This window comes from Phlebotomus argentipes, unplaced genomic scaffold (assembly GCF_947086385.1).
Source record: "Phlebotomus argentipes unplaced genomic scaffold, Phlebotomus argentipes genome assembly contig_6, whole genome shotgun sequence".
Classification (NCBI taxonomy): Eukaryota; Metazoa; Arthropoda; class Insecta; order Diptera; family Psychodidae; genus Phlebotomus; species Phlebotomus argentipes.
Genome location: NW_026776145.1, coordinates 1,626,204 through 1,650,895, shown reverse-complemented (window position 1 = coordinate 1,650,895; position 24,692 = coordinate 1,626,204). Strand labels below are relative to the sequence as shown.

Sequence of the window (24,692 nt, the reverse complement as noted above, 5' to 3'; positions counted from 1 at the left end):
CGGTATTAAGGACAAAGTGAATTGAGAGTAAAAACGAAGCACTAAATAGGTAAAAAAAATCGTAAAGGAATCGTAATCTCTATCTTTCAAAAATTAATCCACCGAATTTTACGTCCTCCTCAAATGATGATATATTTTAAAAATATATTCGTCTTGTTTTTTCTTCCAATTCTTTTTAGAATTGTATTGTAATTTACATTTAGTCATGATTGTTGTGAAATTCTCCTCCTTGCAGATGCAAAGGGGGATTGAAAAGGAAAATGATACCAAATAATTGTAGGTAGATTATAGTGTATATTTCTGATATTTAGGTGTGTGAAAAGGTGAAGGATAGATTATGGTAGAAGCAAAAGAAAAAAAAGGTATTTGGGTCTATAGAAACATACTTCTTCTTGTCTCTGGTTTAAGGACAAAGTGTATTTTAGGAGCCTAGCACAAGATTCACTGTAGGGAATAGGATATATGAGTAAACTTCTCGTCTCAGAGGCCGTTAATAGTATAAACAAATAAATAAAAGAGGAATTATAGTGAAACATATTGCCAGATGTGAAGAAAAATTAATGTTTGAACAAAGTAAAGAAAAATTCTGTGTAACTCGTTAATCTACCCGTAATAGTGCAGTTGGGGCATCCAATATTGACTTGAGAATTAGTTTGGAAACAAGAGAGGAGGAGAAATTGAAGTAATTACGAATAATTATGAATCAATGTGTCATTTATTCAGAATAATATAATAGTAAATTAAAAAAAATAGGAGACAAAGTATAAAGTATTCATCAACGCAGTATTATCTATTGATATTGAATTTAAAGACAAAAAAAGAGTAGTTCACAAAAGAAGAAAAAAAAACTTAAATTATTCTCTCTCTCGCTCAACAAGAATAATACTTGCCAAAGCCATACCAAAGTGTTGAATTCTCTTAATCTTAACAAATCTTGATTTTATACACAGAAAAGAACATTCTTTCTTCTTCATTATCTCTTGTTACTACGTGAAAAAAAAACGATTATATCAACTTAGACAAAAATATGCCGTAAATAACTAAAAATTAATGTGATTTTTGGCCTATATATATCAACTTTTCTTTCTCTAATTTCCGTTAACTACTTACGTATAACTAATAGTAAATTGACATAATAAATATATTAACATTATACATGTATTATTGTAATTAAATAAAAAAAAGTATAATGTGCTCTATAAAAGAAGGAAACAAGTAGTAGCGCGATAGTTTGGTTCAATATCCCATTCAAGACACATTCACGCACGTTCCCGGCGGCGCTGCTCCTGTTGGACAGCTACTCAATGTGAGCCTGCGAGATGGCATCGAAGATGGAGCCGTCCACGAGGGCGTGATTGCTGGCGATGAGGATTTCGGTGAGCTCTGTGGAATCGGACTTGGTGCGGCTGAAGGGGAAGAAGGAGTTGACGGCAGGCAAATTCGGTCCCGTGCGCTCCGTGCCGTTTTGATGTTGTGGCAGCTCGTCGAAGTCGCGCGTCTGGAGGGCCTGCTGCAGCTTGCTTACATTGCTGAGTATGACGCGATGGAAGAGCTCCACCTGCGGCGTCCCACCATTGGGGATCTCAACAATGGGCAGCCACCGATAGTAGCACTGCACCCATATGTCCAGCCACTTGACTGAGCACTGCGGACTGAGGATTATACGCGTGTCCGCGGAATCGACTGGCATGATGCTGGCTCTGGAGCACGCGCCGCCCGTCAGTGGCTGCACCGGATGATAGTCCGGCGCCCCAATGATGGGCAGCGGCACGGCTGAGGCAGGCAGCACGACAGATCGCCGGGACGGCTCCACGACAGGTCGACGGTAGCAGGGATTCGAGAAGTAGACGATGTCCTTGTCGGCAAACTGTTCACCCCAATCCCACACGGATCGAAGAATGAGTCCCTCGTTGCGCGCCACGAGTCGCTCGCGCTCCGAATTGAACTGGAATGTGTCGAAGAGGGGCATGAAGGCGGCATCCCACAGCGTGGTCAAGTACGTCTCGGTGAACTCAAAATCCTGTGGATACTGCTGCAGGAGCTGCCAAGTGCAATCGAGGAAGAGCAGGAAGAGGGGGCAATCCTCCGTGTCCGCGCTATTTACATGCCCAAGGCGAGTACTAAGGCGTAGAGAGAAGAGAAGGAGAGGAAGTCATGGTCAGAAAATGGGTGGATAAAAAGCATTGATGGTCACATTTGGAAACACCCAGCAAAAAAGCATAATCTGATCAAGCAGGGCAGCTAATTGCTGACCGAATCAAATCTTGTCTTTTCTCAAGAACAACGCCATTATAGACAGTCCAAATGCTTTTGTTTTTTACTCATTGGGATTCCACGTGATGTATGTATCTTCCAAGAAACTAAATGTGGAAGATAATCAAATGTGTGCCTAACATATTTCCACTCGTTCGCCCCTCATATATTTTATGTGCGTATTGGGGGAGAAGAGCGACGAGTAAGAAACCAATAGGAGCGGAAAATCACGTAACCACAGTCAATTTTCAATGTGTGGCAAATTGTGGTCAGGTGTTTGATGAGTGTAAACAAACACTGTAAATGGATTACAATGTGATGAAATTGATGACTCACCTGAAGGGATGCCCCAGGGCCACCCACTCCTTCTGCACCAGCGACTGGAAGCCGTTTATCGTGCGCACGTACGCGTCCAGGATGATTTGCGTGAGGCTGGAGATGACACAGCACATGTCTCGACCCTCGTTCTCCTGCAGAATCACCGTCTCTCCATTCTTCATGCGTTCCGCCACTTCCTGGGCGTAGCTAAGGCAATGCGATACGTGGAGGAGCCATGAGGAGGCCTCCAGGTGCTTGAGGAACTTGTCATCCTGATCAGAGAAGCTCTTGGGGCTGTCGGGTGTGCACAGCTGTCGCAGCTTCCTGTAGCTGCTGCCGATGGCCTCGAGGGTAGGCTTTGTGAGATCCATGATGTGGGGCTGCCTCTTCGTCGGATGGCACGCTCTCACGCGCTCAAACACCAGATTCTCCACCCGGCTATTGGTCTTGTCTCTCAGCTCTGCCATCCTGATGAGCGACGCCCGCTCGTACTGGTACACCCACACGGCGTTCCGTTTGTCGCAGAACGTCTCTGCTGCCTGGAAGTAGTCCTCATCGGTGATGTCTTTGGGTATTACGTAGCTCGCGGGCATCGAGCCGTCCGGCAACTTCTGCTGGCCGTCTATGTACAGCACTCGCCAATCCTTTGTACTAGCACCACAGCGATGCAGCTCAGACACCCAGTCAGACTTTTTGTTGAACATCGCCACGTTCCGGATGGTGTTGTAATACTTTTCTCTGCGGATGGGGAATAATTGGCTTTAGCGGAGGGTTAATTGGTGGCTTGGGGGAGATCGCTCACTTGTATCTGTATGAAAATATTAAATTATGCTGCGTAGGAAATGCAAATCTTAGTAAGGCATCCGCAATGTGTTTTCCACTTCCGGCTTTGGACTCCTTGAAGCCAAACCTTAGCATCCGGAAGTTCTGCAAAGGCACAAGAAAACGCGCGCCGCACACAAAATATTGGCGCAATTAGTCATGTCCAAATAGACCACGAGAGTGCTATCTGATATTTTATCTCCTTCCCTCCATCTCGCCCGGTTATCACAGCACAACTTTGCCGCGGCCGCGAATCGGAGGGCGGCGGGAGAGGAGTCGCATACCTTGCAAATTACGAGGAGATAGTCAATTTTCGAGCTGATCTTCACCTGAGGACTCACAATTTTCTTCTTCTTATCCACCACCTGGTAGATCAGGTCGATATTGGACAGAGTCACGTCGTTCTTCCCCAGAAAGATGTTTTCTTGGTAAACAAAATTAGCACTCTGGAAGAAGCATCAATAGAATAAGATCAGTAAATCAGACTTTCACGCATATCTCAATGTGCACAAAGGGGCGTACTTGTGAATCCTCAACAGAGATGAAAGACAACTTGAAGTTCGTGACCACAAGGAGCCCCATCTTTCCGGCACTGGAGTCATTCTTATTCGTCACTGGAGGATGTAGGACAACCTGAGTGGCGCGTGCCACTTCCAGCTCTCCGTGCAGGAGTTTCGGCTTTAGGCTCGCGTCCGCATCCCCACCGCTGTCCTGATCAGTCTGCAAAAAGAAAGGCACGCACATTACTCGCAATTTCCATACAAAAAGAAAGACAGCAAAGGTGAGAAGCGCAATGCAAATTGGTCCCCCTCGAGAGAGTGGTGTTTTTGTGTGTGAGAAAAGTTTCTACCTGATATTCCGCCAAATAACTGGTGAAGTTATTCTTCTCTTTTGTCCCAATGTGATTCATGTTTTCTCCCCTATGTATCTCTTCACAATAAACAAATAAATTTATTCATATTTGTGCTATTTTTAACTTTTTTCCTCTCTTCCCGTGAAAAGTTTCACTCACACACCATCTGACATATGCACCATAACCTCACTTCTCGCCTTCAGCTTTTGGGGCACTTTTTTTGGGTGGGATTGCCAAAAAGGCGCCTCTGCGGCTTTGCCGCCCAATTTTCAAACTCACCCGTTCCGTTGGTGGTTCCTCCTTGCACAGCCGAAAGCGGAAAGATCCCAGTCGCTTCAGCATCCTGTCCACGGCAGATCACCTCATCAGTCGCCTGAGATACTGCCTTAGCGACTTCGCAGCACAGAGAGAAAGTGTGAGACTGAGAACTGGCTGCTGAAAACGGCACTGGCAAGGACAATATATGGAGTTGATCTGCATTCACAGCCACAAATTCAATTCAACACAGCTCTCAATGCCGAAACTTGGTGATTATGGGGAGGGAAAACCGTTCGCTAAACTTGATTTTCTAGCACTTTAAATCAGTTTAATACACTCCTCGTGCTCCTCCATTCTCATATTCTCATTAAAAATACGCACTATGTCCTAGAAAATTTGTGATCAAGAATTTTTAGACTTTCGGATACACACAAAATCTCAGTCGACACATTCTACTTCCGCAGATATTGGGCTAATTTGTGAATTTGTTCAACGAGAGCTGGCATCACGGCGGAAATGGAGAAGTCGAGGAGCCCCTGTAAATGCTGAACAGCCTCTTCGTCATTCAATCCCAGCCTGAGATTGTCCTCCACCTTCTTCACAGCCTTGTCGGGCTCCAGGGCGATGTCCGGCACTGAGGCGTCCACCATGAGAGAGAAGAGGTTCAGCATGAGATTGGCGTGGCGTCGCAAGTGAAGGAATGCGGTGTAGCACAGCTTGCGGAACTCATGGTGATACTCAGAATTCACGCCACCCATCGCCTCCACCATCTCTCGGCTCAGCTTCATGGGCGGCGGCATGGGCTTGGGATCGCGACCGAGGATGTAACCAAAGTCAATGTGAAAGAGCTTGCCCGATGTCGTCAGCAGCAAATTGTCCAGATGACGATCGCCCACGCCCAGCAGATACGTGATGACGCAGTATCCGGCACAGCTCTTGATGTATGTGTCCATGATCTCAGAGGCGAAGCCGAAGGGGCCCGTCTCGCAGGGGTGATGCTTGCGGAAGTAGCTGTGGATGCCACCCTCATTGGCAATCACATCCGCCACCGTGATTGAGTCGATGTACTGCATGAAGCCGTGCCTGGCACTCGTGGCCAGCACTCTGTACGGCGTCAGCTTCAAATCGAGATTCTCCCGACGCAGCAACTTGTCCATGAGCGTGATCATCTGCAGAATCAACTGATCCTGCCGTAAATCGTCACCGTGCTTGAATATCGCCACGTAATCTTCATTGGCTGTTGTGATGAAAGTGAGCCTGAGTAGGAGAGAGAAATAGGAGACCAAAATAAGGCGAGAAATGAGACACTGTAAATATATAAACTCACTTTGCTGGCATCAGAGCACTCTTGAAGAGAGTGACATTCTGAAACACGATACCCTTGATGAAGACCTCCGGATCCAGCGGAAAGGGTCTTGCTTCGAAGCTGGCAAAGTTGATTTTGAAGGCATCCGTGTCGCCTAGCAGTTGCTGAAACTTTTCCGTCTTCTTCTTGCGATTGCCCGACTCCTTGGCCACCATCTTCACCAGCTTCACTAGTTTCTCAATGAAGCACTGCTGCTTCTTGAGATTCGTATGAATCGTCCGCAATTCCGTACTCCCCGTCGAGAGGGATCTCATGAATGTCTTCAGCACCGTCATATACATCTCTCTCACTTTCTCATCCTGCTTCCGCAGGATGTGATTGTGATCCTCACACTCCACCGTGAGATACCAGAAGAAGTAGTTCGCCAAGGTGGGATTGCGACAGGCGCGTTGGATGAGGAAGGAGGCCAAGTTGCATTTCGAGCTGGAATTTGTATCACTCATCAGCGTATTTGAAGCCTCCGATATCTCCGATGAGGAATTGTGGGCTCCCTCGTGGGATGTTTGCGCCAGTATTTCATCCATTTGTCCCGGCAAATCCACAGACGTGACGCTCTGAACGCTTCTGTCGGCAAATGTCTCCGGACTTCCAGTCGATTCAGACGTCGAGTCACACGGATTGTCGTCAATTGACTTCATGATCTCCTTCTCGGGCATGATCTTCCGGTAAATTTCGAAAATCTCATCGAAGTTCTCATACTTGAGCGCCTGCACCAGCTGCAGGAGATACAGCAGCAGGTCCTCATCGGGCGCCTGCTTCAGCCTCGTGATAGCATACTTTCGCACAGCCGGATGAGAGAATGTGGGCGTCAGCAGCTCGAGGGCATCCTCCACGTCCATTGGCGTCCAGTGAGCCAATAGTCCCAGCGCCTGTCTCACCTCAGCCACTGTCTCCCAGTTGATGCACTTGAGAAACTTCGTGAGCGCCTTCTTGTGGCTGCTCAGATAGAACCGGAACTTCCACACCAAGTCCTGCTCCTCGCTCGACAGCGTGTATGTCGGCGGATAGCGATAGACAATCGTGTGGAGAATATCACGGTCACCTGCTGTGGGCTTTGCATCCCGATCCGATAGGCCTGACCGCGCTGAACGCGACAGCAAGTGATGCTTCTTTTCCACTAAGTTATCCTGCAATACACAATAGAAAGTTCCCATTTATTTACCTGAATCGCTTGCGCTCGAGAGGCTGTGGGAAATGGAACACCTTAAAACTTATAAAACAGCTACAGAGCCATTTGAGAAATACTTTCACTCCGCCACATCGCAATTTCCACTTAAACACCATGCAGAACTGCTTTTTTTATGAAATAGTACCAATTTCTTCTGCAGAATTTCACCTGCAATTTCTCCCTCTCTAATGAGATTAAGTGCTCGACATTGACCAGCCTTCATTCTGCGTTGTGTGACCTCATTTTTCACCCAATAACTCAATATAATGCAGATAACTTCAAAATATATACTCACTAAAAGAATCTCAGGATCAGGAACTGTCACTAATTTGGGCTTGGAGATAAATGTGTACTTCTGGTCGCCGTCAGGCTCAAAATAAACAATGGAGCACTGTAGAAAGAGGGAATTTTTCAAAAAATACTTCAAAATCTTCTCCAAATTTGCATTCTCACCGGTTTCTCGTCGACAAAAACCGAAGGAAATTCCACCATTAAGTACATATAGTCCGACTGGCGCTTCTCCTTCTCATTTATCACTTCAATCTCCCGGAATGTGAGTCTATCGAGCCAGTCAACCTTCTGCATCTGTCCATTCCGATGGCGCTTAGCCAACTTGGCCAATCTCTGCATTTGATTTTTGCTAGCGTCCTTTCCCTTGCCTGGAGTGCTGCTGGGAACGTTCCCATCGCCTGCGACATCCGGCCAGAGGCGAAGATCATACACTCCCTGTCGCAGGAGACCGTTCTTTCCGAACAGTGAGATCGACGTGCCTGCCACATTGACGGTTCGTCCAGGACCCGCGTAGTCTAGTATCGTGAACGTGAGTACAGCCGTACGTGGAATATCCCTCATCTCCATCGGCAGCGTCACCCATTCGTTCCAGTTCCATCGCTTTGTGAATGCTTTAAATGACGTCGTCACGGCGACTCCGTAGGGCTTTCCCTTGTTGAACAGCTGCAGTCGCACCATTAGCGAGGCGCAGGATTCGGTGTATAAGCCCGAGAAACGCAACATTGGGTCCTCCAGCAGCTTCTCATAGCACGGCTTGTGCTGGAAACCCTCAAAAGTTCCCCTGCAAGAGGGAATAAATCGAAGGTCTCTTGGGTGCCATTGTTGTTTTGCCCAAATCTAGTGCGAAAATCAAAGCTTTACTTACACTTTAACACAAACCCGATTGTCCAGCGACGAACTGTACACGTATCTAAACACGTCGTCTGCGTCGTCCATGGCGAGGAATTAGTGATTTCTGAGAAAATTCTATGATATTTCTCGCAACATAAAATTTTGCTTTGTTTTCCTTTGCAGCTTGTCAGCTGATTATCTTCTTCTTCTTTCTTTGCACGCAAGGTGTTTCCGAAACACCCCCTTTTTTCGAATATGCGTCTACTGCCAACTTCAGGGCGAGTGTGAGATTGTCAAAAAATGGTGTTTTTAGTAAACAAACACGAGGATGATTCAACGCAATTTCAAGAACGATAAAGATGCCCGTAGACGACAGATAGACACGCTGAAAATCTTCAATGACCAGTTGAGTATATGGAGAATTTGTTGAGTGCAAAGGTTCACGAATTTCTTTTGTTCACAGTGTCGAGGAAGTTATTGAAAATGAGGAATACACCGTGGGATTTGAGTCGGGTGGGCGAAATTTCCTGATCTCCGTGTATTTGTGTCCAGCCTTCCCAAATGAGAAACCTAAGATTGTAATATCCCCGTCGGTGGAGCATTTATGGATCTTTGGGCCAACTGGAGAGGTAAACAATGCTCCTGGATTGCTGAACTTCACGGCTCACTCGGATTTGGGTCGCATCGTGCAAGCTATCATCAGGGAGTTTGAGAAGTTCCCACCGAGGCTCTTCAACGCAACAGAGGAAGGTATTCAGTACACTCAGATGGATCTGAAGCAAACACCGCAGGCTGAAGGGTCAATTCCTGAGCTAAGCAGCCTTACGATTGATGAGCTGAAAGAGCTGGACAATGACCCAGAGTCTCTGAATGACTTTGTGGAGGAGTTGACTGTTGTGAAAAAGCTCAGCAATGAGCTGGACGTCTTGTTGCAAGACATTGAAGCTATCGCAAGTATGTTGTATGTCTTATTAATAGATAAACGCTTATTTATAATTCACTACCTAATTTAGAGGATAACATGTCCCAGGAGGAGAGAATGACTGCTCTGCGAGAAGAGGTTACCAAGAAGATGAATGATTTTCGCATTCTGGGTGACTCGTACGACTCCCTTTGTGTGCAGCAAAAGAAGAAAGCGGAGGAATTCTCTCCGCAGCATATAAAGGTGAGAAAAAAATGCATGATTTATTGCAATGATGGCAGGCATAACAAAAGGGGTGTATTAATATTCCAGGAACTCCTACAAATCGCTGCATCCATCTCGGATACGGAGTGTGAGGCGTGCGCTGAGGAATTCCTTACTGGGAAAATTGATGTGCAATCGTTTCTCAACACGTACATGGCAGCAAAGAAATTGAGCACGATGCGAAAGGCAAAGGAGGAGCGCTTGACATCGCAGCTGAATTCCCTCGAGAAGCATTCCCTGCTGTGACCAGAGTTCTTCTGTTTCCACAACAAGTGATAAGGAAAATTGAAATCGCGTTTTCAATTAAAAATCATTATTTGAAGGTCGCAGTGTTGATTGAAAACTTATCGTTTCGCCTATCTGGATGAGAAATTTTTCTGTGACTGATAGCCCCCAAGCGGGGGTGGACAAATTGAGTGGCGAGCAGTGGGGCGAGCACGAGAGCGCATGAGTGGTGGATGTATAAACACTGTGCGAGAAGGGAATACACAATTGAATCTGTGGAGCTTCTCCACTCGCAATATCAGTCAACCGTGGATCGTCGTGACAGCGTGCAGTGGAAATTACGCCCAAGTTCGACAGGAAATTGTGGTGGTAGCTCCCATTTTGGAATACGAAGCACTCTCCTGCAGATTCCGAGGCGCATTCTACGCTGTAGTGGCCCATGAGAGTGTCGCCAGGGTGTTAAATGAATTGATTAAAAGGGCGCTTCTGGATGCGAGCGTGTGCAAGGTGTGCCCCGTGATTGTTTCTCCCGCAGGAGACTCCTTCTCTGAAATTCATCCAGGAACACACATCATCAGTCGTCACGTTGGACGGAAAAATATTTTCGGCGGTGAACAATTTCCTCACTGCATCGTCATTTGCCAAGGAAATACGTCAATTGATCATGGTGAGAAAAATCTGTCCCGCTCTCCTGTCTTTTTTTCCACCCCAATAGAGCCATATCCTTTGTGCGGAGGGAGTCTTTTTTTTCGGCGCAGTGATGGCAAAAGGAGATATATATTCTCAACATAAAACCTCACCCATTTGCGTTCACATCTCGTTTTCTCTATATCGTGGTGAAATTATAGCATCACACCATTCAATTCCACACCCCGAAAGTCGCCACCCACGCCCAACACCGTACGACTTATAAAACTCCCTTCCTCTCTCTCTCCTGCCAACGCTGCCAACGTTTCTTCTCTCCGGAGATTTCCATGTAAATTTACGGCGAGTCTTTGTGTCAATAATTTCTGGATTCCTTCACATTCTTCTGCGTATTTTTTCCACCCCTCTCGTCCATCCGTCCGTCTATTTACCCATCGGATTTCGCCAACTCCCCTGCCCACCCACTCTCACACCTCGGCGGCGACACGAGTCGATGGAAGATGATGGGGAAGAAAGAGGAGGTAAATTGATTTAATTGAATCTCCCTCGAATAGACACGCCAAGCTAGTGATCGTCCCGATGGGGATGATTCACAGAGTCAGCAGCCACCGCCCGATTCACAGTCCTCGCCGGCCAGTGGATCGCAGAATGTGTCTATGGACGAACCCAGGAGTGCCAGTCCCAACTCCGAAGGCAACGTCTTCTTTGGCAGTCGCCCACGCACGACAGACTTGGCTGGGAAGCGTCGCCTCATCTCTAAGAACCAAATGAGAGGTAAAGCACCCTTTTCATTAAACATTCACCTTCGCCCTCTTCTGCTCCGCTGGATTTGCCCTCAAAATTACTAATTCCACACGCCCCTCTCTCCTTCGCCACCGCCGTGCAGAGGTGATATAATGAGAATTAATGTCAACACAATACCAAAATCCATCCTTTAAATATTGTATTAAACGGAATATTAAATAAGGATTGGAGTGCCGGTGATTGCCAAGTGACTCTCGCACTCGTGAGTTCTCAAAATGGTAAAATCCCTCCACTAATTATCTCTCTTGAATTTTATATAACAAATTCAGCGGAAGATATTTCGTGTTTCGCGAGAAATTTAATTTGCCAGGCGTTTTTCGGCTGCTCACCATTCTTGGGGTGGTCATTGGATTAAATTTTCCATTCAGCACGGAAATAATCTGGCGACGCCACAGGAAGCGGAAAGATTGCTGAAACTTTCTCATTTCATTAGCATTCTCATATTGCAGACAGTGAAGGAGACATGGAGAAAAAATTAAAATGATATCGTTTTTAGTGTAGGGAAAATTTAAATAAATCAATATTCAGATAATAATTCGTGGAATTTTCATCAATTTCCCAGGGAAGAGCTTCCAGTAAATATTTATAAACAGCACTCTGTATTGCGAAGGCTTGTGATACCTTGTTTTATGTACCTTTTATGCTACATTTCAATGGGTTTTCAAGTGGAAAATTGCGCTTCATATTTACAAATCAAAAACTCCGCAGTTCTACCGTTTACTGTGAAGGAGAACCGATTTTCTCGACTTTACATTACTTAAGTTCTGTCCTCTGAGCAGGAGAGTCGGTAAATAAGTGTTTGTAGTAAAGGAAAAAAAAATTACTTTCTTCTTATCATGAATGTCAAGCGTAAGTATTTTTAGAGACAAAAATACCTCTTCCCAAATATTAATTCTTGTGCTTGACTAATACATTTTTCATCGGGAAATCCATTATGCAAATGTTTATCGAGAAAATATCTGAATCCGTGCTTATAAAGTTAATATAAAAGGGAATAATATTGATAACTTCTCTCCCCTCTGTTTCCACATTCCTGAGCTATATTTGTCCTGAGAATCACATCTGTGATGGTTTTTAACATTAAAGTTGATTTTCAGAACCAAATAAAACGTCCCCGCATCTTTTCAATCTCGGAGCAGCGGCGTAGAAAGCGTACGATACTTGAAAATCATTCCAAGAAGGTTCACTTCCCTCTGTATTGAGTGATTCCAGAGAAAAAAATTTCAGCAACTTAATCGTTCTCAGAATCCGATTGTGTGTGATACAGAAAATCGTGAATCATGTGGCGAAAGAAGACACACTTTCCTTTCCCACTTCGCCAACAAAACATTCTCTACGCCACTGCTGCCGAGTAAATAAATATTTGCTCTATCTTCCCAGACTTCCGTGAGGCGTTCCGTCTGTTCGACAAGGATGGGGACGGAAGTATCACAAAGGAGGAGCTGGGCAGCGTGATGCGCTCCCTGGGGCAGTTTGCGCGCGTTGATGAGCTGAAAGACATGCTGCAGGAAATTGATATGGACGGCGATGGCAATGTGAGCTTTGAGGAGTTTGTTGACATCATGTCCAACATGACGGACTCCACTGTCGAGTCGGCGGCCGATCAGGAGGAGCGCGAGCTTCGTGACGCCTTCCGGGTGTTCGACAAGCACAATCGCGGATACATCACAGCTAGTGACTTGCGGGCAGTGTTGCAGTGCCTTGGCGAGGATCTGGATGAGGACGAGAGTGAGTGGCTCTGGCCGTCGCGATTGCAATGAGATTAATCACTCCTAATCCTGCTTCTATCGCCTTTTCCACAGTTGAGGATATGATTAAAGAGGTGGACGTGGATGGCGACGGTCGCATAGACTTCTATGAATTCGTACATGCCCTGGGTGAACCCGAGGACTCGCAGGATAATGAAGAGGAGGACGACGCCGTATCGCCACTACCGACACCCCTTCCAATCCGCTAAGTCACGTCACACAAAATGATTATCAATCATTCCCACTCTCTCAGCGTCAACTGACCCCTCAACTGACCAACTTCACCGAAAACCCGCAGAGAAATAATTAATTCCCATACCCAGTCCTACGCCCGTGAATTGCACATACCCTCTCTCACGCCCACTGAGGTCACGCACTATTCACCCACTGACCCACCTTTGGCACCCCCAAACAACCCCTCGCATCCTGAGCAACATATCAGTTGAGCAAAATTTCCTCAGAAGGAGCATTGCATTATAAATCTCATCACAATGATCACAATGGAAAATGAAGATTAACATTTTATCGTCCTATTTGCTCGTACAACTTTTTGCGTGTGACAATTTTATCCGTATTAAAAAAAAAGAAGAAAAAACTGAGAAATTGTCATACTACAATTGATCATACTTTGGAAAGAATGTCAAATAGAAGAAATCAAAAAAAGGAAATCTATACTTAACAAAAATAACATGAAAACTTGTATCGTAAACTTATGAGATATAGCGCAAATTGAAAATATTTATGGGCTCGAATTTTAAATGTAAGGGCACAAATGTTGAATTTCAACTTTGTACCAATGTGTTTGTCTCTTTGAAACCTCCTTTGAATTTGAAACAAGTCTATTTCGGAAATTTTGATGTGAAAGATCTTTGAAAATATCATGTCTTTACACTATTGAAGCAAATTGAAGAGATAAAGTTGTTAGTGTAACTCTCAGTGTGTCTATAAATAAAAAGAGATATTTCAAATTGGAGAGAATCTCATTCTACTTATATTGTTGACTCTTCGCTTCTGTGATTGAAATGTGAGTGGAAAAAGTCGCTTATCTGCATGTCACATATTCCGGTGGAATATGGCCAGAATCCCCAAGACCTCGCAGAAGAACCCTTCCAGATGGGAGAATGGAGATCCAGGTGATTGATGCGTGATTCAAGGAGATTCTCAGCCAAGCCTCAGGCGGGAACTAAGAAATTGTACACATAATATGTTAGAAAAAAGGACCTTTTGAGGCACAGGAGATGGATTTACCTGCAGGGCTCGGCAGACAAAGTATCTAATGACGTTTGCGTGACAAACTAGAAGTGTGTAAGATTCCTTTGTCTGCTCAGGAGGCGCCCTGTGGAAGTACTTCCGGAAAGCAGCCTCAATTCTTGCTCCGTCCTGGAAGAACTGCTGCAGAGAAAACAATAGATTTAGACGTGCTTTCAAGCCATATCAAATAATCCTCCACTCACATGCTTCTCTGGCTTCCAATGGCCAATTGGTGGTTCCGGAGGAATAGGCGCTCCCTCTTCCAGCAGTGAACAATGCTCCACTGGCACTTGAGGCAGGGACGAGGATATAATGGTTCCAGTCTCTTGGGCACGCAGCAGAGTTGATTTTATCATTTTATCCCAGTTGATTTGCAAGACTTTCAGGCGGTCTCCTGTGAATGCCGCCTGCTTTCGGCCAATTTCTGTGAGGTAGTGCTTAGCGTCCGACTCTCCAGACTGATTGTACTGCCCGTGTCTAATCAGAATGATGTGCCGGATCACTTTCGGAGTGGCTTTCTCGAGTTTCTCGTTGTATTTATTCTCTTCGGTAGACTCGGCGTCCGCCTTGAGAGGCTTTACAAGGGAAGCAGGATCTCGACTGCAGAGTGAACAAATTTATGATAAATCACGCGAAGAGGCAAACGGAAGAGGAAACTTACTGATCCCAGTTAGAGTCCCACTTCCCATACTTGGAAGGTTTAAAGTTGGTGGTCCAGGAGTTGAACACAGTGTTAGTCTCTTGCTTCCGGGTGTAAAAGTAGTATGCAGAAGCTCCACCAACAGCACCAAAAATCACCGCAGTGGCTTTTTGCAGTCTTGACCAGGAAGTCATCCTGCAAAAGGAACATTTCATAACCTCCAAATTCACGGTTTTGGCAAATCATTCTGTGCTTCTCACCTTGGGGACTTATTTGAACATTCACAACTGTGTGTTATGTTTTAGGTGAAGTGGTGAACTTGGAAAACAGGCTGAAGCAAATACTGAATAGGAAAAACGCGTGAAAACGGCAGACAAAAACGCCGCAGACTTCTTTCGAACACCGCTCCAATGTTCGAAAAGTGGTAGCCTTTACTTCGCGATTTGCATGAGTGTGTGTGTGCGCGCGCGCTTGGTGTGACGTGTGTGCGAAATATGAAGAACAGTGGCGTGTGCAAATTGTGCGTTTACGTTTATATGATGAAAGAAAGAAAAATTAAAAATCCTACAAGTCTTTACACTTTTCAAAGTGCTTTTCTTGAAATTCCAGATTCTATGGACAAAAAAATTTGAAGCAATTGGACAACTCTAGGTTCTCTAGGAAAGTGACTTCGCTGATAGAATTGTGGGGATATCAGTGATGACGATGTGTGCGTTGCACATTATCACACCGAGGCTCCACTGCTGGTAGTCCTCCTTGACATTCGAACAAGGCGGCAGTGGTAATCCGGCGGTCCGTGCGTGGTGATGTGATGATTCTCGGCTGATAAGACGGCAGAAAGAGTCTCTGGCAGAGGAGATAATTGCTGAAAGTCGCCCAAAAGTGTGCTCCGAAAGCTAGTGTGCTGCAATCAACAAGGTACAGTGGGGCTTTGTGCACGTGAGTCGATAAAAAAGTGGTGACGCAAGAAATGGCAAATTCTAGAGAGTCTTGCCTCCCGGAGAAAATGACTTGTAGAAACAGACTCTCCCTCGCGGCTATATATAAATGAATGGCCATTCCCCAATCGGTCACAGTGCGGCCGGTGTGCTTCTCCACATACAAATGTGGTTTACATTAGATTGCGCAATTTGCTCCATCACACAACTCTGGGCGGCCAAAGATAAAACACTCTCCAACGGAGCGTGCTTCAAGTGACATCGTCTTGCTGTGCCTCTCTGTGGTTTTACTCACTAATCAGCCAATTTTCCACGGAAAATCCAGTTCAGGGCGACTGTAGGAATATCTCAGTGATTTCTCAGTTGATTTGGCCATCAAATCGAGGTGTCATTGGAGTGATTTTGTGAAAATTTTAGAGCGACAGAAACTCTCGGCGGAGATCGAAATTCTCGAATATTTTCCGTAACGTTTGCATTTCCTCCGCTTTTCACGAGCTAAGCAGGCGAGTACAAGTGATTGACGGTGGCTTGTAAATCATCCAAAAGCGATTTTGCGGCGCAATTGTGGATATTGGCTGTAAAAATGTATCAAACACTTGAATAACATTGTGCTAGATCATCACTAAACAAGTCAGCAAAACGTCCCATGTTCAACTACCGTAATCGATAAAATGTTGGTAGATAAAAGTGACTCTCCATTTTTCATGCTAATCACAATCAAATGTGTTGAGTTAATGGGCAATGGAGAAAAAAGTCTCGAGAGTGGTGTTGTATTGATTTTTATTCATGAGTCAGCAGTCCTCTCAATTATCCGTCCAATGCAGATCGATGGCTTGGCTAGTTTATTTGCAATGGTCACAAAATTGTCGGGGCCAAACTGTGACGAATATCTCTCTCAATTGCCACTCAACGGGTCAAGATGGGCTCGAATCCGGCTGTAAGTAATTGGTTGAGAGGCCCAGAGATAAGACAGTGTTATCAGTTGTACACGAAAGAGTCATTGAGGCAATTCCTTGATAGCTTCCCTACAAATTCACCCATGACTTTGGAAGAAAACAAATTATCAGTGTATTAACTCTGTGTGTCTTGTTGCAGAAATGGGTCTCCTTTCCGAGGGCAGTCCACTGAGTTGGGAAGAGACGAGGAAGCTGGCCAACCACGTGCGACAGCATGGCATTGAGCAATTCATTCATCTCTACGCACGCTTGAGAGATCGCCAGGGGGATATTCTCAAGTGGGGCGATGAGATAGAGTACATTCTCGTGAAGTTCGATGACGAGAAGAAGACAGCCAGAGTGTCTCTACGTGCTCAGGAGATGCTGGCACTGCTCAATGAGAAGGAACTCGCTGATCCGCAGGGTGTGAAATCCCTGTGGCGCCCTGAATACGGCGCCTATATGGTTGAGGGCACTCCTGGGAAGCCCTATGGTGGTCTCTTGGCACACTTTAACGTCGTGGAGGCAAATATGCGCTATAGACGGCTGGAACTGTCGAATTTGCTGCCACCAGGCGAAACTGTGCTCTCCATAACCAACTTTCCCAGGTAGAAACGATTAATGCTAAATTTCTTTCATGGCAGATGATTAATTCCGTTGATATTTCACAGGCTGGGTTGCGACGTCTTTACGTATCCTGAAGCTGTTCCAACGCCCGATGACGAGAATTGTGCCGCTCGATCACTCTATTTCCCCGATGAGGGCACATATGCTGGTCATCCGAGATTCAAGACGCTCACGCGGAACATTCGCATGAGGCGCGGTGAGAAAGTTGCCATAAAGCTGAAGGTGTTTAAGGATGAAAACACAAAACTGCCCGTCGAGGGGAGTCCAGCTGGTGAACCGGAGGTTGTCTTGATGGACGCAATGGGCTTCGGCATGGGCTGTTGTTGTCTCCAGCTCACGTTCCAGGCCTGCAATATCACCGAAGCTCGCACCCTCTATGACCAACTCACTCCACTGTGCCCCATTATGTTGGCTCTAAGCGCGGCATCTCCTGTCTACAGGGGCTTCCTCACGGAGTCCGACTGTCGCTGGAATGTGATCAGCGCATCGGTGGACTGTCGCACGCCGGAAGAGCGTGGCGAGAGGCCGCTGAAGGAGGGCCAGTTTAGAATTTACAAATCTCGCTATGATTCCATCGATTCGTACCTGTCGCCAGCTGGTGAAAAGTAATTGTATTTTCCAATGTAATAGCATGGGGGATTTCTAGAAAATCCCCTATGATTAATATTCCCATTCAAGCTTAGCATTTCCTGTGAAATATGATATTTGAGTGAAAGCGATAAAAGAGTGAAAAATGTCTTATTCTACCATTTCAGATACAATGACGTGCCTTTAGTATACGACGAAGCGATCTATCAACGACTTCGCGAGGGTGATATTGATCATTTGCTGGCCCAGCACGTTGCTCATCTTTTCATTCGCGACACTGTGTCGCTGTTCAGTGAGAAAGTGCACCAGAATGACGAACAAGACACGGACCACTTTGAGAACATTCAATCGACAAATTGGCAAACGATGCGCTTCAAGCCACCACCGCCCAACTCATCAATTGGGTGGCGTGTGGAATTCCGGCCGTGTGAATTGCAGCTGACGGACTTTGAGAATGCCGCTATTGTGTGCTTTGTTGTGCTCCTCACACGTGTTATTTTGTCATACAAACTGGACTTTCTCATTCCAATCAGCAAGGTTGATGAGAACATGCAGAAGGCACAGAAGCGCAATGCATGCCGAGAGGAGAGGTTCTGGTTCAAGAAGCACGTCACTGGACAGATGAAGAATGGCGAGGCATTCGTTGAGAACGGCGTGTCAGACACGGAGGAGGAATATGAACTAATGACAATCGATCAAATCATTAATGGAAAGGTGAGATAAACAAGACTGGTGGCATTTCTTTGAATGAGAGTGGAGACTAATGATATTTACTTGCAGGACACTTTTCCTGGACTCGTACCGCTGATTCACAGCTACTTGGGCTCCATGGATGTCGATGCGGATACTCATTGCACCATTCAACAGTACTTGAAACTCATTCAGAAGCGCGCCTCTGGTGAATTACTCACAACAGCCTCGTGGATTCGGCAGCAAGTCGTCAATCATCCAGAATACAAGTGAGTGCAAATAAATTCCTCTCGGTTTAGTCACAGAGCAAAAATTAACAAAACGACATTCTCTCTCGCTTCTACAGAAAAGATTCCATCGTGAGCGACAGAATAAATTATGACTTGCTGAAGGTGTGCAAAGAGATTCAGGACGGCGAGAGGCAGTGCCCGGAATTGCTGGGTCAGGGGAACAATTCGAAGACAAAAGATAACATTCCGCCAGCCATACAGAAGCACTTGACCATTGCAAATGCATGTACTTAATGGGAAACTTTGTGTACTTCGTTGGGTATAATAGTCTGACTATGCTGTTGTATTTCGTCACAATCTCCCGTGTGTGAAAAGCGAATGGTGTGGATTTGTTAAATTTCCTTCTCTCATTTCCACTTTTCCCTCCGTTTTCTCTTTCCGCGGAGCTAAAGCAACGACTTAACGCACACTTATTCACATGATTTGCCGCGTTTGCCGCCCAAATTGAGAATTACCTGTGTTTTTGGCGCGTTTTGGGGTAGAACACAAATGATGGACGAGAAGAATAAGATCACTGTTGCAAATGAGTGAGGAAATACGTAGTGTGACATTATTGAAGTGAAATGTGATACGGGTAATTGTTAATTTTTGAACACACAAATAGACACACACATCACCTTATTTCTTTTAAGGCATTGCTTCTTATATGCATCTCATCCATTCACTGTAATATAAACAAGATATTGTGCATTTAATAATGAACATCGTTCCACTGAAAAGCCTTCATCATTCCTTTGAAATACAGAGAGAGAGAGAGAGAAGAAAATTTTTACCACGTGAGATTTTATCGTTTTTCAGTGCAATTTCCTTTATTAATCCTTAATGTATTTCCTTTTGTTGAGTTTTTTTTGTGCTCAAGAGTAGATTGCATGATAGATTTTTTTTGGCAAGAGGGATTTTACATTTTATGTACTTCAAGTCTTTATTAGACATGAAATTTATGATGATAGATCAAAAAAAAAACTAATACAAATGATGAGAAAACAAATACCTACAATTAAAAAGAAAATGTAGAGAAAGAGAGACACAATAAAATGTAATAATTTGTTAATAAAAGTATGGATTTTTAAAGACACACGAGATATTTGCAGAATGACTGTGACTTCGCTGAAAATTTTTCTTCAACCAAACATGAACACTGTTTTGAAGGAATTTAACTCGACATGAATAGGACAACTTGCTGTGTTGTTACTCGGATCTGGAGAATATTTTTGAGTTGTATAGAAAGCTTGTATATTCGCGTATCTAAAGTGCAATAGAAAAGCATTTTTAAAGAGTATAAAAATTGATTAATATGTTTATTTTTAAATATCCTTTATAAAATCGTAGAAAAATTTTTTTTAGTATAAATGTTGCCTTACATTTTTTTTTTATGTTTTTGAATAGATACTAGAGCATTTTTGTCTAAATATATATTTGCTTATATTTGATTGGGGTGCAAATTACGCAAAAACTCGATTCTATTTGAACATCTCGTCTCAGTAATTCACACTCTTACAATCTACACTGGAATCTCAATCATATGTATGGAGAGGAACAGTTCCTTAAGATATAGAGTTACATATGTATTTGGCTCGTTTTATATATACTTTGAGCCCTAAATTGGGATACAAGATATGAGATATGGTCGAAGAGGATCTAGTATTGTTCTTTCTTTAATATTCAGCTCTACGCTCTTGATTACAGTTCGATTTTTAAACATAGTGATCGTAAATTTTTACTTGACGCCCATAGCAGGGTAGAAATCTAACAGGTCTCCACTTCTGGAATGAACATTCAAGATTACTCTCATATTGACGCAATATTAGAGACATCTGAGTGAGATTTATGAATTTCGCTGTTTATTTTCACATTTTTATCAGTTGCATTTTTTGTCTCCAGTCTTCAAATATAACCAAGAGCTTTCGATGGGAATTCCAAGCCTCAGTGAAAAGATGCCTCCACACGATTACATCACGTGTTTGACATAGATGATTACAAGAGTTCGCGGCACTTTGATAAGGCGCGCCGAAAGGAATGAGTGAGTGACCCATTGTAGAGGGTAAAGTTCAAGTCAATACGAAAAATGATGGAAGCAATTTTCAGAGGCTGACAAGTTCTCTACAAATGCAGAAACACACAAATCGATTTATGATTCGCTCTTGTCATTCAATGTCGAGGATTAACGCATTTAATTAAATTCAGATTACTGGAATTCCATAAATCTCTCTCTCGATGCCCCTGTCGTATCAAAATAGCAAAAAAAAACAAGAAAAATCACTGGAATGCAAAACACCATGCAATCAAAAGAATGCCAATGATAAGTATAGTTAGAAAAAATGTGATTTATAAAGAGTAAAGTATATTCACACGGGTAATTCTTTAGCAAATTCACATCAATTGGGGATGATTATTTAAAAAAAATGTGATGATTTTATATAGGTATTATTTTGCAATCTTTGGCTTTCGTTCTCTCATGAAAATTTTTATGAGGAGGCAGCGATTAATTGTGCTAAGCCTTTCTGGGAGCACACCATTCCTCGCAATGTAAAAGTAACCGTGAGAAAACTTATACTATACTGTATTGCTCGTCGCGGGTACAACCGCTGTGTTGGGAATGGCCACCACACAGGCTCCAGCTCGACTGAAGTTCAGAGAGGCCAATTGGGACCACTCATTAGATTCCGGATCGTATTGCTCGACAGTCTGCAAGAGAAATGTGAAAGGAACAGTTTAATATGCCTTGAGTACTGCTTAAATTGCGTATAAATTACCTTTAAATATTGATTCCCATCGTATCCTCCAACGGATAGAATTCTCTCGCCCAGAAGAGCCACTCCAATGGAATCCCGTCCAACATTGAGCGACGCCACGAGGGTCCACGTATCCGTTCCAGGATCATATCTCTCCACCGTCTCCGTGCGCGATGCTGAGGGATTATTAGCAGAATTCTCGTGTCCGCCGAGAGCATAGATGTAAAAATTTGCTGCTGTCACTCCAACACCAGCTCGACGCTTCACCATAGCAGCCCGGAGACTCCACTTGTTCGTGTGCGGATCGTAGCGCTCAACTGACCTGTGACATCCGCTGCCATCTCGCCCACCAACCACGTACAGATGTCCTCCGAGCACTGCTACTCCAGCTGTAGACCGCATAGTTGTCATCGGAGCCACGCTGCTCCAAGTTCTGGTGCTGGGATCCCATCGCTCTGCTGTGTTCAAGAAACTCCAACCGTCATGACCACCAATCACATAGAGAGGACCCCCGAGGACTGCAGCGCACAATCCATGGCGATTCGTTATCATCGGTGGGAGACTGGAAAGAAGAAAGCAAAAGTTCAAGAGATCTGATTCCTTTTTTTTTGGTTTTGTCCTGCGATATTTACTTGCTCCACGCCATGGTTGTGAGATCAAGACTCTCCACTGTATTAAGAGTCTTTAGGCCATCGCGTCCACCCACAATAATCAGTCGGTTGTCCATCACGGCCACGCCAAATTGGAGCCGCCTGGCAGTCATATTCTTCACAAGACTCCACTTGTCGAGGCGTGGACAGTAGCTCTCGATGCTTATTGAACCCTTGTGAGCATCCATGCCGCCCACAGCCAACAACTTTCCCATTGTTGACTTTCGCGGACGTGCTCTCTGGCTGGCGATCAGGGCGCGACGCTCCGGCAAGAGGTGCCACTTGAGGGCTTCCATCACCAACTCCTGGCAGTTTGTGCTCTCGCACAGGGACTCCACATGATCGGCGATGAACTGCCACATGAAGAATAAATGTTATCAAAATATGCACTATATAAATGAGGATAGTAATCACACTCACCGCCGGATGAAGCAGAGGAAGCCGTATCAGTGCTAGAAGATCTGGAATGTGCTTCTCTCTGTTCTTGGAATCGTGCTGAATCCACGCAAGCAACGCGTGGAACACGTCCTGCTCAGATGGCACATTGAGATTGTCGCTGGCCAGCAATTTTCCCAGTTGCTCAGCCGATAGCTGGAAGAACTCCTGATTCCTGCATACCTGGACAAAGTGCTCGCACGTGTACTCCGTGGCCACTTTGAGCAGTGTGTCACAACTCTGCTGCTCGGCGAACAGAGCGAATCCCAAGCAGTTGGAGGGATGAAGCTGACGTCCTAGGAAAGTGCAGCAAGCATTCACCACGGCGCCCAATTGCAGAAGACTTGCGGTGCTCAAGAGGGTCTCCACGGTGTCTTCACGCAGTTCGATTGTCCCTGTATAACAGTACTGCACCAGAAGTTGAAGGGCAGTGCCCGTGACTTCGCCAAGAGTGATCTCCTGCTCCTGCGCCTCCCTCAGACTGCCTGTGAACATTGCGTCGAAGTACGCACTGACTGCCGACAGGACGAGTCGATGTGCTGGTACTCTGTGGAGACAAAGAGAGTGGGCTCGGTGAGATTTCCCAGATGCATTCCGAGAGGCCAATTAGCCGAGATGATTGAAGGGGAGCAAGAAACAAAGGGCCTTTGTTCTTAAACTGCGAACAAAGAACTCACCTCTTTCCATCCACACCAGCAATCAGCACCACGTCGCAGAGCTTCTGGCTCTCCAGATAGTATTGCATTCTCTTGAGTGTGAGATCGCCGTGATCTCGGGAACAGAAGTTCTCATCTTGGCTTGTGCTGGACGCCAAACTCACGAGACTGTAGTCTCTCGGCAAGAGAGATTCATCAGCTGATGTTGTGGTCTTTGTTGACTCCCTACCGGGACTTCCTCCTCCAAATGACATCTCTAATCACGATACTGGGCTTCCAGTCTTGCAGTCTCTCTCCCACGTCTTTTGTTCACTGCCGCAAATTATTGGGAAAATTGCACAGAAGAGGCGGAGTTGGAGCAATTTCTGCGTCCTTTCACTATCGCGACGGAACCAAAACTAAATGCAAAGAGACGCGTTACGTTGCACTCCACGACCGCAAATGTAACAAAGCAGTGTAAGTTCTTGCAAAAACCCTCTCTTTAGCCATTGTGTAATTATTTATAATTCCCCATCGCAAATAGAAATCACAACAAAAAACACCAGCGATGCAAGAACCACAAAAACCAGCCCCGCGCTTCGAACTTTTCAGATGAATTTCGAACTTCGACTGTCAGTACATTTGACAGCTGTTTTGTCGTGAAGAATTTTTCCGCATTTCCAGCAATCAATTTTTCCCATTTCTGACGAAAATAGGTGTGGAAAAGCAGTGAAATCACATCGAAGAGGTTTGCAAAAGTGTTAACGAGTTTTCAGCGAGTGAATTGCGAACCAATTATACAAGGTGAGCAGGGAAATCGCCCACTCACTCTTTATGTTTTTCGCTACAACAAAACTGCCTTCCGGACTATTTTGCTAATGATTTTTTTCTATTTACACGGCCAGGATGGAGGCTCTGGACGTACTAGAGAAGCGTGTGGATGCTCTGAATGATTTACTGGGCCCCCTGCCAGATGAGGACACCGCGATCAAGGGTGGGGAGAACCTCACAGATTCGCTGACGTCAGCGCACACCTTGCTCACGAGCGCTCTGAGTGGCCGAGACAAGATTACCGAGGTGCTGAAGCGCACGGATGAGCTCGAGAGCTATTTGGATCCCAACTTCCTCGATGACAAGCAGGATGTGAAGGCGCAGGAGGTGTACATCAACACCATTGCCACTGAGCTGGCTGGGAACTTTGAGATGCTGGAGAAGATCAAGTCCCTGGAACCGACCTTGGGTGCTGAGTACTTTAGCAATATCCCAGATGCCACGGACAAGCTCAAGGCTTTGAACAACTCAACATCTGAGCAGAAGGATCAGGGAGAGATGATTGAGCAGAGCATCATCCTGGCTATTCAGAGATACAGTGAGATTCAGGCGGGCATCAAAGAGTCACTGCGGAAGATGAACGAGAGGATAGACGAGCTGGAGCAGAGGCTGTCGAAGAAGAAGAAGGACGTGGACGTGTAAGCAAGCGTGTAAGTTTAAAATGTGATCCCTTGGTAGGAAA

General features: G+C 45.1%; 8 protein-coding genes across 12 annotated transcripts; 4 read left to right on the top strand and 4 right to left on the bottom strand.

Moving 5' to 3' along the window:
* Positions 1–1,278: 1,278 nt before the first annotated feature.
* Positions 1,279–4,685, bottom strand: LOC132260133 (myotubularin-related protein 10-B). 2 transcript variants are annotated; one of them, XM_059758080.1, is made up of 6 exons: positions 4,526–4,685; positions 3,916–4,113; positions 3,678–3,839; positions 3,374–3,498; positions 2,590–3,309; positions 1,279–2,120 (listed from the first exon to the last, which is right to left on the bottom strand). In XM_059758080.1, exons 1-6 carry the CDS (start codon positions 4,586–4,588, stop codon positions 1,298–1,300), a joined length of 2,091 nt encoding a protein of 696 aa, XP_059614063.1. In that variant the 5' UTR covers positions 4,589–4,685; the 3' UTR covers positions 1,279–1,297. The 2 variants fall into 2 exon arrangements, with proteins under 2 accessions (XP_059614063.1, XP_059614071.1); XM_059758088.1 differs by lacking the exon at positions 4,526–4,685 and adding an exon at positions 4,244–4,447.
* Positions 4,686–4,951: 266 nt separating this feature from the next.
* LOC132260125 (phosphatidylinositol 3-kinase catalytic subunit type 3) lies at positions 4,952–8,325 on the bottom strand. The gene is made up of 5 exons (XM_059758068.1): positions 8,195–8,325; positions 7,492–8,110; positions 7,334–7,429; positions 5,832–6,997; positions 4,952–5,761 (listed from the first exon to the last, which is right to left on the bottom strand). The coding sequence occupies exons 1-5, from the start codon at positions 8,263–8,265 to the stop codon at positions 4,957–4,959; spliced, it is 2,757 nt and encodes a 918-aa protein (XP_059614051.1). The 5' UTR covers positions 8,266–8,325; the 3' UTR covers positions 4,952–4,956.
* Positions 8,326–8,447: 122 nt separating this feature from the next.
* Positions 8,448–9,675, top strand: LOC132260206 (vacuolar protein sorting-associated protein 37A). Its single transcript, XM_059758188.1, has 4 exons — positions 8,448–8,565; positions 8,624–9,114; positions 9,174–9,325; positions 9,395–9,675. Exons 1-4 carry the CDS (start codon positions 8,489–8,491, stop codon positions 9,590–9,592), a joined length of 918 nt encoding a protein of 305 aa, XP_059614171.1. The 5' UTR covers positions 8,448–8,488; the 3' UTR covers positions 9,593–9,675.
* A 216-nt stretch (positions 9,676–9,891) lies between these two features.
* Positions 9,892–13,736, top strand: LOC132260232 (neo-calmodulin). The gene is made up of 4 exons (XM_059758231.1): positions 9,892–10,238; positions 10,771–10,990; positions 12,401–12,748; positions 12,823–13,736. Exons 1-4 carry the CDS (start codon positions 10,236–10,238, stop codon positions 12,975–12,977), a joined length of 726 nt encoding a protein of 241 aa, XP_059614214.1. The 5' UTR covers positions 9,892–10,235; the 3' UTR covers positions 12,978–13,736.
* Positions 13,737–13,799: 63 nt separating this feature from the next.
* Positions 13,800–15,348, bottom strand: LOC132260217 (serine/threonine-protein phosphatase Pgam5, mitochondrial). Of its 3 annotated transcripts, none has more exons than XM_059758210.1 (5): positions 15,238–15,348; positions 14,681–14,854; positions 14,223–14,619; positions 14,017–14,160; positions 13,800–13,951 (listed from the first exon to the last, which is right to left on the bottom strand). In XM_059758210.1, exons 2-5 carry the CDS (start codon positions 14,851–14,853, stop codon positions 13,811–13,813), a joined length of 855 nt encoding a protein of 284 aa, XP_059614193.1. In that variant the 5' UTR covers position 14,854; positions 15,238–15,348; the 3' UTR covers positions 13,800–13,810. The 3 variants fall into 3 exon arrangements, with proteins under 3 accessions (XP_059614193.1, XP_059614182.1, XP_059614203.1); XM_059758199.1 differs by lacking the exon at positions 15,238–15,348 and adding an exon at positions 14,920–15,070; XM_059758220.1 differs by lacking the exon at positions 15,238–15,348 and adding an exon at positions 14,920–15,070 and having other exon boundaries at positions 14,017–14,157.
* A 69-nt stretch (positions 15,349–15,417) lies between these two features.
* Positions 15,418–19,802, top strand: LOC132260146 (glutamate--cysteine ligase). Of its 2 annotated transcripts, none has more exons than XM_059758099.1 (6): positions 15,418–15,577; positions 16,693–17,140; positions 17,204–17,764; positions 17,915–18,461; positions 18,528–18,706; positions 18,784–19,802. In XM_059758099.1, the coding sequence occupies exons 2-6, from the start codon at positions 16,695–16,697 to the stop codon at positions 18,959–18,961; spliced, it is 1,911 nt and encodes a 636-aa protein (XP_059614082.1). In that variant the 5' UTR covers positions 15,418–15,577; positions 16,693–16,694; the 3' UTR covers positions 18,962–19,802. The 2 variants fall into 2 exon arrangements, with proteins under 2 accessions (XP_059614082.1, XP_059614090.1); XM_059758107.1 differs by lacking the exon at positions 15,418–15,577 and adding an exon at positions 15,694–16,100.
* A 562-nt stretch (positions 19,803–20,364) lies between these two features.
* LOC132260160 (kelch-like protein 5) lies at positions 20,365–23,471 on the bottom strand. Its single transcript, XM_059758120.1, has 6 exons — positions 23,222–23,471; positions 22,530–23,091; positions 22,092–22,462; positions 21,481–22,021; positions 21,287–21,412; positions 20,365–20,490 (listed from the first exon to the last, which is right to left on the bottom strand). Exons 1-6 carry the CDS (start codon positions 23,452–23,454, stop codon positions 20,422–20,424), a joined length of 1,902 nt encoding a protein of 633 aa, XP_059614103.1. The 5' UTR covers positions 23,455–23,471; the 3' UTR covers positions 20,365–20,421.
* A 346-nt stretch (positions 23,472–23,817) lies between these two features.
* Positions 23,818–24,662, top strand: LOC132260242 (uncharacterized). The gene is made up of 2 exons (XM_059758242.1): positions 23,818–23,983; positions 24,085–24,662. Exon 2 carries the CDS (start codon positions 24,086–24,088, stop codon positions 24,650–24,652), a length of 567 nt encoding a protein of 188 aa, XP_059614225.1. The 5' UTR covers positions 23,818–23,983; position 24,085; the 3' UTR covers positions 24,653–24,662.
* Positions 24,663–24,692: the final 30 nt, after the last annotated feature.

Excerpts from the sequence above, each read along its gene's own strand:
- LOC132260133 (XM_059758080.1), bottom strand. The coding sequence starts at position 4,588 with ATGCTGAAGCGACTGGGATCTTTCCGCTTTCGGCTGTGCAAGGAGGAA. Across the intron at positions 4,114-4,525 it reads AGGAACCACCAACGGAACGG|ACTGATCAGGACAGCGGTGG; the intron begins GTGAGTTTGAAA and ends TTCTTTTTGCAG. Across the intron at positions 2,121-2,589 it reads GCCCTGGGGCATCCCTTCAG|TACTCGCCTTGGGCATGTAA; the intron begins GTGAGTCATCAA and ends TCTACGCCTTAG.
- LOC132260125 (XM_059758068.1), bottom strand. The coding sequence starts at position 8,265 with ATGGACGACGCAGACGACGTGTTTAGATACGTGTACAGTTCGTCGCTG. Across the intron at positions 7,430-7,491 it reads TTTTTGTCGACGAGAAACCG|TGCTCCATTGTTTATTTTGA; the intron begins GTGAGAATGCAA and ends CTCTTTCTACAG. Across the intron at positions 5,762-5,831 it reads AGTGCTCTGATGCCAGCAAA|GCTCACTTTCATCACAACAG; the intron begins GTGAGTTTATAT and ends TCTCCTACTCAG.
- LOC132260206 (XM_059758188.1), top strand. The coding sequence starts at position 8,489 with ATGATTCAACGCAATTTCAAGAACGATAAAGATGCCCGTAGACGACAG. Across the intron at positions 8,566-8,623 it reads CTGAAAATCTTCAATGACCA|TGTCGAGGAAGTTATTGAAA; the intron begins GTTGAGTATATG and ends TTTTGTTCACAG. Across the intron at positions 9,326-9,394 it reads TCTCTCCGCAGCATATAAAG|GAACTCCTACAAATCGCTGC; the intron begins GTGAGAAAAAAA and ends TTAATATTCCAG.
- LOC132260232 (XM_059758231.1), top strand. Across the intron at positions 10,991-12,400 it reads CTCTAAGAACCAAATGAGAG|ACTTCCGTGAGGCGTTCCGT; the intron begins GTAAAGCACCCT and ends CTATCTTCCCAG. Across the intron at positions 12,749-12,822 it reads GGATCTGGATGAGGACGAGA|TTGAGGATATGATTAAAGAG; the intron begins GTGAGTGGCTCT and ends CCTTTTCCACAG.
- LOC132260217 (XM_059758210.1), bottom strand. The coding sequence starts at position 14,853 with ATGACTTCCTGGTCAAGACTGCAAAAAGCCACTGCGGTGATTTTTGGT. Across the intron at positions 14,620-14,680 it reads TGGGACTCTAACTGGGATCA|TCGAGATCCTGCTTCCCTTG; the intron begins GTAAGTTTCCTC and ends TTCACTCTGCAG. Across the intron at positions 13,952-14,016 it reads TTGTCTGCCGAGCCCTGCAG|TTCCCGCCTGAGGCTTGGCT; the intron begins GTAAATCCATCT and ends ACAATTTCTTAG.
- LOC132260146 (XM_059758099.1), top strand. The coding sequence starts at position 16,695 with ATGGGTCTCCTTTCCGAGGGCAGTCCACTGAGTTGGGAAGAGACGAGG. Across the intron at positions 17,141-17,203 it reads TCCATAACCAACTTTCCCAG|GCTGGGTTGCGACGTCTTTA; the intron begins GTAGAAACGATT and ends GATATTTCACAG. Across the intron at positions 17,765-17,914 it reads CTGTCGCCAGCTGGTGAAAA|ATACAATGACGTGCCTTTAG; the intron begins GTAATTGTATTT and ends CTACCATTTCAG.
- LOC132260160 (XM_059758120.1), bottom strand. The coding sequence starts at position 23,454 with ATGTCATTTGGAGGAGGAAGTCCCGGTAGGGAGTCAACAAAGACCACA. Across the intron at positions 23,092-23,221 it reads GCTGGTGTGGATGGAAAGAG|AGTACCAGCACATCGACTCG; the intron begins GTGAGTTCTTTG and ends TTGTCTCCACAG. Across the intron at positions 21,413-21,480 it reads ATGGGAATCAATATTTAAAG|ACTGTCGAGCAATACGATCC; the intron begins GTAATTTATACG and ends TTTCTCTTGCAG.
- LOC132260242 (XM_059758242.1), top strand. The coding sequence starts at position 24,086 with ATGGAGGCTCTGGACGTACTAGAGAAGCGTGTGGATGCTCTGAATGAT.